The sequence below is a fragment of the Zea mays genome, chromosome 5 (genome assembly GCF_902167145.1).
Source record: "Zea mays cultivar B73 chromosome 5, Zm-B73-REFERENCE-NAM-5.0, whole genome shotgun sequence".
In the NCBI taxonomy this organism is placed as follows: Eukaryota; Viridiplantae; Streptophyta; class Magnoliopsida; order Poales; family Poaceae; genus Zea; species Zea mays.
This window is the reverse complement of record NC_050100.1, coordinates 27110567-27122631: the sequence shown is the minus strand read 5'-3', so window position 1 is coordinate 27122631 and position 12065 is coordinate 27110567. Positions and strand designations below refer to the sequence as shown.

At 45.2% G+C, this 12065-nt stretch overlaps 1 protein-coding gene across 1 annotated transcript; it reads left to right on the top strand.

Annotated features, from left to right (window-relative positions):
• The first annotated feature begins 4700 nt into the window (after window positions 1-4700).
• LOC100192058 (putative RING zinc finger domain superfamily protein) lies at window positions 4701-10148 on the top strand. The gene is made up of 2 exons (NM_001137481.1): window positions 4701-5957; window positions 9877-10148. The coding sequence occupies exon 1, from the start codon at window positions 4783-4785 to the stop codon at window positions 5938-5940; it is 1158 nt and encodes a 385-aa protein (NP_001130953.1). The 5' UTR covers window positions 4701-4782; the 3' UTR covers window positions 5941-5957; window positions 9877-10148.
• The last annotated feature ends 1917 nt before the right edge of the window (window positions 10149-12065 follow it).

Here is a 12065-nt window from a genome sequence, read left to right as displayed (position 1 = left end):
GACGAGGAGCAGTCTGAATCCCATTCCTTGCCAAGATGAGCCTCGCCCTTTGCCTTCTTATAATTCTTCTTCTTCTCCCTCTTGTTCCCTTGGTCCTGATCACTATCATTGTCGGGACAGTTAGCAATAAAATGACCAAGCTTACCGCATTTGAAGCATGAGCGCTTTCCCTTGGCTTTGGTCTTGCTTGGCTGTCCCTTGCGACCCTTAAGCGCCGTCTTGAATCTTTTGATGATGAGGGCCATCTCTTCATCATTAAGTCTGGCTGCCTCAATTTGTGCCACCTTACTAGGTAGCGCCTCCTTGCTTCTTATTGCCTTGAGAGCAAGGGATTGCGGTTCGTTGATCGGACCATTCAAGGCATCGTCCACGTACCTCGCCTCCTTGATCATCATCCGCCCGCTAACGAATTTTCCAAGGACTTCTTCGGGCGACATTTTGGTGTACCTGGGATTCTCACGAATATTATTTACCAAATGAGGATCAAGAACGGTAAAAGACCTTAGCATCAGTCGGACGACGTCGTGGTCCGTCCATCGCGTGCTTCCATAGCTCCTTATTTTGTTGATAAGGGTCTTGAGCCGGTTGTATGTTTGTGTCGGCTCCTCGCCCCTTATCATCGCGAACCGTCCAAGCTCGCCCTCCACCAACTCCATCTTGGTGAGCAAGGTGACGTCGTTCCCCTCATGAGAAATCTTGAGGGTGTCCTAGATCTGCTTGGCGTTATCCAAGCCGCTCACTTTGTGGTATTCATCCCTGCACAATGAAGCTAGAAGAACAGTAGTAGCTTGTGCATTCTTATGGATTTGCTCATTAATGAACATAGGACTATCCGAACTATCAAAGTGCATTCCACTCTCTACAATCTCCCATATACTAGGATGGAGAGAGAATAGGTGACTACGCATTTTGTGGCTCCAAAATCCGTAGTCCTCCCCATCAAAGTGTGGGGGCTTGCCGAGTGGAATGGAGAGCAAATGTGAATTTGAACTTTGCGGAATACGAGAGTAGTCAAAAGAAAAGTTCGAATTAACCGGTTTCCTTCTCTCGTAGTCGTTGTGGTCGTCGTCCTTTTGGGAAGAAGTAGACTCATCGCTGTCGTCGTAATAGACGATCTCCTTGATGCGCCTCGTCTTCTTCTTCTTCCCTTCCTTCCGTCTATGGCCCGAGCCGGAGTCGGTAGGCTTGTCGTCCTTCGGCTCGTTGACGAAGGATTCCTTCTCTTTGTCGTTGATCACGATTCCCTTCCCCTTAGGATCCATCTCTTCGGGCGGTTAGTCCCTTTGTGAAGAGAATAGCTCTGATACCAATTGAGAGCACCTAGAGGGGGGGTGAATAGGTGATCCTGGGAAACTTGAAAACTTAAGCCACAAAACTTGGTTAATTGTTAGCACAATAATTGCCAAGTGGCTAGATAGGAATCCTCAACAAAACACAATAACCAACAAGGATCAATCACAGAGATGGCACAGTGGTTATCCCGTGGTTCGGCCAAGACCAACGCTTGCCTACTCCACGTTGTGGCGTCCCAACAAACGAGGGTTGCAATCAACCCCTCTCAAGCAGTCCAAAGACCCACTTGAATACCATGGTGTTTTGTTTGCTTTACTCAATCCCGTTTGCGAGGAATCTCCACAAATTTGGAGCCTCTCGCCCTTACACTTGAAATTCACAAAGAACACGGAGCAAGGGAGGGATTAGCAACGCACTCAAGACAAGAAATCACAGTGACACCACGCACACAAGTCGCAAGGAGAGCTCACAACACAACTCAATGAGTTCACCACTCAACTAGAGCTCTAATTGCTATCGCAAAGAATCAAAGGCGCGGAATCGATGTCTTGGTGCTTAGGAATGCTTAGAAGATGCTTGGTGTGCTCCTCCATGCGCCTAGGGGTCCCTTTTATAGCCCCAAGGCAGCTAGGAGCCGTTGAGAGCAATCTAGGAAGGCTGATCTTGCCTTCTGTCGACTGGCGCACCGGACAGTCCGGTGCACACCGGACACTGTCCGGTGCCCGATTTCCTTCCATAAATGGCGCAGTCGACCGTTGGCAGCCTGAGAGCCGTTGGCGCACCGGACATGTCTGGTGCACACCGGACAGTCCGGTGCCCCCTTCTAGCCGTTGGCTCGGCCACGTGTCCCGCGCAGATCGCGCGGCCGACCGTTGGCCCTGCCGACCGTTGGATCACCGGACAGTCCGGTGCACACCGGACAGTCCGGTGAATTATAGCCGTACGTCGTTGATGGTTTCCCGAGAGCGACGAGTTCGCCTGTGAACGGCACACCGGACAGTCGGGTGAACCACCGGACAGTCCGGTGATTTATAGTCGTACACCGCCGTCGAAGTCCCGAGAGCAGCCTTTTCGCCAGAGCCAGCCTGGCACACCGGACACTGTTCGGTGCACCACCGGACAGTCCGGTGCATCCAGACTGAGCAGACTTTGGCTGCTCGAGCCATCTCTTCTCCAACTCGATTTTTTCTGTTTCCAGCACTTAGACACAATACATTAGTCCATAAAACAATGTACTAAGTCTGAGAAACATACCTTTATCCTTGATTTGTACTTTGTCCACCTTTTTATACTAGGACACTTGTGTTGGACACTAAATCACCAAAATACTTAGAAATGGCCCAAGGGCACATTTTCCTTTCAGCCCATCGACAGCAGCCCTACCCCAACGGTTGTTTGGTGGTTGAGGGCTATAAACACCCCTAACCACCTCCACTCTAATGATCCAAGCATTCTGAACATTGCTTTCAATACAAGAGTAATAAGACTCCACTCTAAGACACAATCAAAGCGATCGATCCATCAAATTCCCCAAATCAACTCTAGTGCATTAGGACTTGTGAGAGGATCTCTTGTGTTCATTAGTTGCTCTTGTTTGCTTGGCTTGGCTTTCTTTTCTTTCTCACTTCTTACTCTCAAGTGCTTTGTAAGCAAGGCAAGAGACACCAATTGTGTGGTGATCCTTGTGGGGTCTAAGTGCCCCGTGAAATTAAGGAAGAAGCCTCACTCGGTCTAAGTGACCATTTGAGAGAGGGAAATGGTTGAAAGAGACCCGGTCTTTGTGACCACCTCAACGGGGACTAGGTTATTTGGAACCGAACCTCGGTAAAACAAATCACCGTGTCATCCGCTTTATTTTCTTGGTTGATTTGTTTTCCTCTCTCTCCCGGACTCGGATTTTATTCTAACACTAACCCCGACTTGTAGTGTGCTTAAAGTTGTAAATTTTAGTTTCCGCCTATCCACCCCCTCTAGGCGACTTTCACCCCGCACCTGAGCATGCCTCCATTGCCCATGATTTGTAGCAGAAATAGGGGGCTAGCTTTGGCTCTAGCGAGACAAGGGTGTGTCACCATCATTATCCTTTCCTGTTTGTTAAGCGAGAAGCGAGTGAGAAGAACAAACCTACGCGTTTCGCACATGACGCACGATGACCACGGAAACTAGTATTGATTTGGTGATCATCAGATTATGCGATAGATGTGTTTTCGACTGTTGTGTTCTACTATTCTAAGCATTGGGGAGGTCACTAGATTGATAAACTATATGTAGAGGGAGAATTTCTTAGAACCCCCTGCCCCTTTCCCTTCCTTCCCTTCATAAGATTTCTTAGGTCCACTTTGAGCTGAGATGGATTCGTCCCAATAGTGTTCTGGGTGCTCCTATTTCTTGATTTTTACATGAAGTTTGTACTGCTACCGACGATGGCAACAACCGCTCGGGCGAGCTCCGGGCGGGAATGGAGGTTAGAGCAATGGAGCGAGAGCGAGAAGACTTCTCAATGCCTTGCCTCTAGCGAGATAATGCCTTATGGAGGTGTCATCGCCATTACCCCCCTCTGTTTGTTAAGCGAGAAGCGCGACACAGAATAAACCTACGTGATTTGCTTTATATAGTACTGCCTCCGTCCACATGAATTTGTCTTTTTATGTTTGTCCTAAGGGCTTGCTTGGTTGGATTGTGGCTGTAAAAAAGCTGTTGCGGGCCATGAGATGTGAAAAAAGCTACTATGTGTTGTGAACGGCTAAAATGTTATAAACCGTTTGGTGAAAACTACTAAAAGCCGATAAAAATTCTTCTATTCATATTTTTACAGTTTCATCCGAAAGCCGCTAGTCCAGAGTTGCATTCAATTTTGCACTACGAGAACGTCGGCTTTTAGTAAAAATTGCTTTCTGGATCCATCCATTTGATTTAGCTTTTAGGGACAAAAGTTCAAGCTAAACCAAACTAAACACACGTCAAACTATTAACTTTGATCAGCAACAATATATATAGGATTAAATCATTTTAAACTAAAAGAATTATAGTTTAAGTTACGATGAACTTAGTAATTTTTTATGAAGCATATAGGATAACCGGTCAAAACAACAAACTTATGTGGGGAGTAGAGAAGAGGTATAAAGGGAAATGGTTGTTCAGAGTATTATGGCGTGCTCCCACGCTTCGTAATAAATATATAAACATAAATAAATGGAACAATTGGATCTATACCATTAAAAGATCCAAACTTTAGATATATACCATGGACCCCACATGTCATTGACTCATGTGGACCCACATGTAAGTGAGATAGTAATGGTATGGATCCAAAGTGGTGATCTTTTAATGGTATAGATCCAAATTTCCCTAAATAAATTGTGGGGGAAATCTCAATTCGCTTGCCGCAAAACACAGCACTAGAAAATCGATGACCTAAATTCCATAGAGAGAGCGAGAGAAAAAAATCCCAATCCATCCACCCTCGCCGCGAGATCGCCGGGCGCCGCCATGTCGACTCCAGCCGCCGCCTACTACGCCGCCGCCGCGCGCAAGCAATACTTTTGCTACCAATGCAACCGCACCGTTCTCATCGCGGCCTCCGCCGCCGCCGCCGGGGAGCTCTCGTGCCCCGAGTGCCACGGCGACTTCCTCGAGGAGGTCACCGTCCCTGCCCCCACCTTCATCCCGCTGCCCTTCCCGTTCCCCTTTGCCCCCACCACGATCCCCGCCGCCAGCACCACCCCGGCCCCCGCCCCAGCAGCCGGCTCCGGTGGGTCCCCTTCCTTATCGTCCTCGTCCTCTTCCGCCGCGACCTCCCCTTCCCAGCCCAACGACATCTCCTCCATCCTCAACTCCTTCCTGGGACTAGGCGAACAACCCATCAGGGTCGGCGGCTCTGCCTCGCGCGCCGCCGCCGGCACGGCCACCCCCGAGAACGAGCCCGAGCCCTTCGACCCGGTCATGTTCTTCCAGAATTACATCCATAGCCTCGTTGAGGGAGGCGCCAACATCCAGGTCCTCCTCGACGACGCCAGCGTCACCCTCGGCTCCGGACCCGGCCTCGGGCGTATCGGCGGGGCAAGCTTTGGGGATTACTTCGTCGGCCCAGGCCTCGAACAACTCATCGAGCAGCTCGCCGAGAACGACCCCAACCGCTATGGCACGCCGCCGGCTGCCAAATCGGTCCTCTCCTCGCTCCCCGACGTCCTCGTGACTCATGCCATGGTCGCAGCTGCGGAGGGCGCTGAGTGCGCCGTCTGCAAGGAGGATTTCTCGCCTGGAGAGGTGGCCAAGCAGATGCCCTGCAAGCACATCTACCACACTGACTGCATTGTGCCGTGGCTTGAGCTTCACAACTCGTGCCCCATCTGCCGATTTGAGCTGCCTACTGACGATCCTGATTACGAGGGGCGGAAGGGCACTAATCCTCAGCCGGCTGTTGGTGTGGCTGCTGCTGCATCTGGGAGCTCTACTGCTGCTGAGGGACAGATGGAGGAGAGGCAGGAGAATCCAAGGGTGGTTGAGAGGAGGTTCAATGTGTCGCTGCCGTGGCCATTCAGTGGACTGGGAGGGCAAACATCGCAGCAGGATGGGAACAGTGGAGGCAGTGGTAGCAACTCACAAGGAAATGCACAGGATGGTGACCCACCCAGCAACAAGAATTGATCACAAATCAGCTGGAGGTATTTTCAAAATAAAATTCTGCTACCGTTACTAGATATACTAGATATATAGTTTTTCATTGTTCAAATCACAGCGCCACAGTGAGGCCATGCACTGGCTGGGCGCCTGGACACTTAGGCGTCAATTAGGTGTCAACAGTCTAGCAGGACAACAGAAGGTCAGCAGTTAGTATTTGGTAGCAATTTAGAGATTAAGAGTACAAGTTCATACTTCATAGCAAACAAATATAGGTGCAAACATGATGAGGTATAGAGTGGTAGACCATCACCTAATCGATATCTAAGCCCATATCGTTTAGGCCACCCTCATTCTCATCAATTGGAGTACCATCATGGGGAGGAGTAGGCGGTGGTTGGCCATAGTCATCCTCAACATCTAGATCATCGGCAACAACAATGTCCAGATCATAGGCTTCCTCTTCTTCCGATCCTTGCTCTTCTTCTTCATTAGTTGAGGTAGAAGTCAAACCACGTCGATGAGTATGTCCTAGTCGTCCTAGACAAATTGCGGCCTTCAAGTGACTGTGATGCACTGATAACTTCATCAACATGAGACCAGAAAAAGATCATCTCCAGGATGTACTTGATCAGTACTCATCATTTCAACCCATTCATTGTCCCATTAAAACTCTTATAAGATCAAAGGATTGAAATTTGTCACTTCCACACACATCTTTTTAAACCTTTCCATAATCTTCAACCTTTGGTGCTCCAACTGGTTCGCTTCTTTCAATGGATCTAGAAAAGTAGTCACTAATGAGTAACCACTAACCAACTATCAAAGAAACACAAGAACTCAAATAGGCTTAGTTACTTGCAAATTTGAAGATAGTCCAATTGCTTTCACAACCAGACTACTTGAGGCTGAACTACAGAAGCCAAGGATGTGTCTTGCAAAATTTTGAAGCTCTCAATTCAGGCCGCCAAAAGCATCCCACCAACAACTGAAATGTTTATATCTATGTTAGAGAACTAGCATGTTCAAAACTAACTAAAATAAATGCATTAGAATTTTAAATTACTTACGAGGGTTTTTTGTTGCTTCAATTCCATTGCTTTCCAAAGCTTCTCATTTTCCCATAGTCATCCGCTTGGTTACTTATTTTTTTCAAGCACATCATCATCGGTTACCATCTTTTCAAGCACATAATTGAAAGTGATTAGGAGCCTAGAAGCATGGTCAGCATCATTCGTGATGTCAAAAAACTTATTTGGATTCAAAAACAATACAGCCCCATGTAGTTTTTGCTCCATTTGGTGCAACCACCTCGTGTCAATGATATCCATTACCTTCTTTAGTACCCTAGGCTTGCTTCCAAGAGATGTATTTATCTCTTCTATAGTAAAATCCATAGCAGCAGAAATCTCTGGCATGACAGGCTTCTCATCCCTATTAACAATCCTCAACACAATTAACAAAGGCTGAGATGTCCAAGCAATCCTCCGCAGCATGCCAGAATCGTATAGAAAGCAAAGTCTAAGTTTTCTTCCCCGCGTCTGTGGAAGTCAATTTGGACCTGGACCAATCATCACTTACAAAAAGTTGTCTCAAAGCATCCTTATGCTTGTATAACCTCTGCAAAGTGAGAAAAGCAGTGGCAAATTGAGTGGCTGCGGTGTGATAAAGCATCCTTACTCAGTTTCTATCATCTTAAAACAAAATGAACTCAATGATTCTATTGTGTTTGCAGTGATAAAGCGAGTTTTTACCTGTAGGCAGAATGGTGGAGCTTCTTTAAGGGCAAGGAGGGCCATGCCCCCCACTAACATCCTAAGTTTGTTTAAGCAATAGCTAATTTCACTACTTAATTGCTGTATGCAATGCTAATCTACACTCTCCCATTGGCCCCCTCACAGCTCCTTTGGGAACTCCACTACTGCATGTAGAGATTATTGGTTCAATTGAAACCATGTCACGAGAAATTCCCTGATTCCAGTTGTAAATGTAATGTTTGAACAATGAATGGTAGTACTCTCTGTTACCCAAAATGCACTAGATCAATTGCCTTACATACCAAATTTGTTGGCGAAGTTTTTTTGGGGGGTTTACAGTCTTACAAGCGTACTTGTTAAATGGAACAGTCTTAGTTTTTGTCCAAATGTTCACTTTTTGCTAATCACAAGATTAAGGATCAATTCCTTGTCTGAAGCATAGGAAACTTCAGGAATCTAATGTGAAACCTATGCTTCGTCGCTTCCAACCCTCTCATGTCAATTTTGATATTCACCTGCTTTCAGGAGTACATTGATATGTCCTTATAGAAAGATACTTTCTATAAGAAAATATCTTTCTTCAGAAAGGTTCTCTATTTTCTTATGGAAAAGGAACATTTTTGGTTATACACAATAACCTCTAACCCTATATCTAGCATAACTGTAGGATCAATTGTCTTGTTGAGAAGATATGATTTGCAAACCAACATGATTGTATGTTCTTAATTGCCTGCCTGGAAGGCTATAACTTCTGCACCAAAATTATCTCTAGTGTTCTTTTTTTCCCCTAGTTATTAACCATCCTGTAGAACTTATAGATTCCACTTCCATCATTTTCTGTCAGTCCCTTATTGTGATTTCTGGAATGTTTTTAATATGCAATTACCATTTCTAGACTAGGACTAACAAAGCTAGTATACATTATAAATATGACCCCTCCCTTCTTCAGAAAGGGTAACAAAACAAGCAGAAAAGTTCTTGCAAGGTTAGGGTGTTGTTTTTATTTGTTTGCACCATTTAGTTTTATACAGACATCTTCTCGGTTTAGCACTTCACAATTGGCTACCTACATGGCTCCCTCTCCCCGCAAATGTGGAGAGGCTGCTTCAAACCCGATTTGCGGAGAGGCTGCTTCAAACCCGAGACCTGGTGACTAAGTGAGACAGCTCTCACCAATACACAAGGCCTGCTCTTTAGGTTTACTTATTGCATAAATGCATAGTTAACCAATATATGGTGATAGATTGAAAGTAAATGATGACTTGGATTGTTAAAACACTCAGAATTGCATATTATTCTACCCATACTTTTGTTTGTATCCTTCCTTACCTTGTAACAAATGTTAATTTATCGACATTTGGATTGAATGCATGAATTCATCGCAATGGAACATTCATATCACTGTATTGCTCCTTGGAACTGCATTTCTGGTCTTCTAGTTGAATCCTAGGATGGGTTCTAGTTTTACAATATTTGAATTGGTTTTTAGTTTTTTTTATGAATTGATTTTTAGTTTGTTGTTACTCCGTATTGGTTGATTCAGAAATAAGTCTCTACAGAACCATTCACTCAGCATGGAGTAGCTTTGCTAAGAGTTTCAGTCTTTATGCATTTTACAATCACTAAACCACCTTGCAAGTCGATAAAAAAAACCACAGGATTTTCTCATTTTCCATTGTTTGATATTTGATGAAGTGTGCGTCCAACAAAAAAACAGAGGTCTAGGCACATCATCCGTAACACTAGCGATAATGTCTCAAAGCTTTCACAGTGAAATCCATGATTTTCCTGGGCACATGTTGTATTTTGTAAAATATAAGAAAAGCATGGAGAATCTGGTATTATCTAGCTGACAGTGACTCGAACGTAGAAAAAGTCAATAACTGGAATGCTTCATCTTGGATATATATTGCTTAAAAGAAACCACCTGCACTGATGACATTTGTAAACTGTCTCAGGAACATGCTAAGTCATTCTGCGTGTAAGATATTATACTGTACTTAAGAAATACCGGGCAGTTGTATGGGTCGGTTTATGTTAGCTTCAGGTTGTTAACCTTTGTTTTTTTTATTATTACCTTAACTGGCAACACCTTCCTTTTCTCTGTCTGCACTATGGCTCATCCTGCCCCTTCTTTGCACCACGACATCTTTGATTTTTGTGGTTTCGACCAACTAGTGCTAAGAAAGATTTCATCTGGTTGCAGGTTACACCTTGTGGCGATCCGTTGAGAAGTCTGCAGTATTTATGTGTCACCATGACTTCTATACCTACAGGAATTTACAGTCTATTTGTTATGGAACAATCGTTTTGTTTTACTTCCCTTTGTCGCTGTTGGTTAGGTCATGTAGACAAGGCAGCGAAAGCTGCCCTGCAGCGGAATCCGCGCGTTGAGAGGGTCGAGACTTTGTGTAGATTTATTGGTTGGTCCTGGTGTATGATGAAATGGTGAAATCCCAAATCCATGCCGTGCATGCTAAAGGGCAATGTGCTTGCGTGCCAACGCCGGCCCAGGAGTCCATAGTGACTGGGCAGAGTCGGTTCAAGTACATACGTTGGACAGAGGGAAGGATGTGCGAGCCGTAGGAGTTCACCACCCTATTTCAAACCATACTTTACAAACAGTGCTAAACAGAACAATACTTTGCATGGTCGTTTACAGGGCCTGTCAGAGGATGGTCTTAGGCACTTCTGGTTGGAAGAACCCAATTGCCCAACTAAACACCGCTCTCAACTAAACCCTAAACCCAAGTACCAAACTAAGGCCCTGTTTGGCACAGCTGCTGCTTGTTGAAAAAGCAGCTTATCTGAGAAGCTAGTGAAAAACAGTTTCTGCTTGTTAACTGCTTTTAGTGTATTCTGAGAAGCAGCTGAACTGATAAGCTGCTGCAGAAGCTGCCTGTTTGGCAGAACTTCTACTTAAATTTGTGAAGAAGCTGAAAATAAGCTGTGCCAAACAGGGCCTAAGACGTCACTCGGGTCATCAGATGTGAACGTCTGCATTTAAATCGTCTTCAGTCCGCATAGATAGACCTCCTCCTTTGGTAAACTACAGGGACTAGACGTGGAAGGCACAGGTCAGCTGCCCTGAACTGCATGGAACTTGCACCGAGATTGATTTGCCGCTGCTAGAGTTGAATGGCCGTGATTCAAATCCGCAACTGCTCGGTACCGTGGACACAGGCCAAGCAAGAGAACACATTCGAATAGCCGAGTCAAGTCTCGATACCCATACGATGTTTATCTATCTAGCTATCGAAATCTGAATACATGCTTTCGTTTTCTGTCCCTTTCTATACGAGATGTTATGTCCAATATATTTATAACGGAATTCAAATTTCCATGGTCCATAAACTGTTTTTTTTCCTTTGGCTGTTTCGTAAAATAACTTGTTGATCACTAGAAACAACATACATATCCAGAAAGGTGAAAGTGGAAGCGTAGCAAGCATGCTTTATTTCTGTAGGGACGATGAGTTCCTGATCTTATTCTTTTATCTTTTTTGTGTGTGTGTGGAAAGGCTAGCTGTATTTGGATTGTGCAAATCATGGAGAAGGCATTTAATTCCTCGACAAGGTCACAAGGACAGTAAACTGAGAGATAGAAATAGAGTTAGTTGGTGACCTGGCGATGCAGATTGCCAGATTGAACGAGGTGATTGAATCGGCAACGGATTATTGATCAAAAGCAGCATGATCGACATGAAACGTTAGATTAGCAGCAATGGGGCCAGGCCAGACCAGGCCTGCCTCCCTCCCTTTTTGGAAATCTTCAACCGGACGCTTGAAAACGAGTAGTACATATACTCACTCCGGTATCAAAATACAAGAGCGACATGGTATATAAAATATAGTTTTGACCAATATTTTTTTAAATACAAATAAACTCTTAATATATTAATACTTTTGCAAAAGTACTTTTATAATAAATGTAAAATAATTTTTATGATAGATTTGTATATTAGATTTCAAAACTACATAACAAAACTGTTATAGTAGCCAGAGTTTTATATGTTTGACTCAAACCTTATAAAAAAATGACTGCTTTCTTTAAGGGACGGAGGGAGTGGGTAAATTTGTTTACGCGGGACATAACCGATGGCCAGGTAAATGGAGCAGGCCAAACGGTGATCTCGCGGTGCGGCTCGCCGCGTCCACCTCTCGTGGGCGGCCCCGCCATGCTCCCCCTTGGGTGTGCTTTGCTACGAGGCTCTGAGCAAGGTGCACTCTGTGCCTTTCCTTTCCTCTCTTCTTGGTCTTCTTCGCTCCCCCCTCCCCGCTTGGTCTTCCTCGTGCTGGGTGGTGGATTTGTCTCGTTTGGACTTCCGGCCGGGTTCGTTATTTGAGGCTGATGTTAGGCGCCGATTTTCTTCTCCTGTATGCTCTGGAAGTCCGA

Bases quoted from the DNA above. Each gene is read 5' to 3' on its own strand.
- LOC100192058 (NM_001137481.1), top strand. From the start codon at position 4,783: ATGTCGACTCCAGCCGCCGCCTACTACGCCGCCGCCGCGCGCAAGCAA.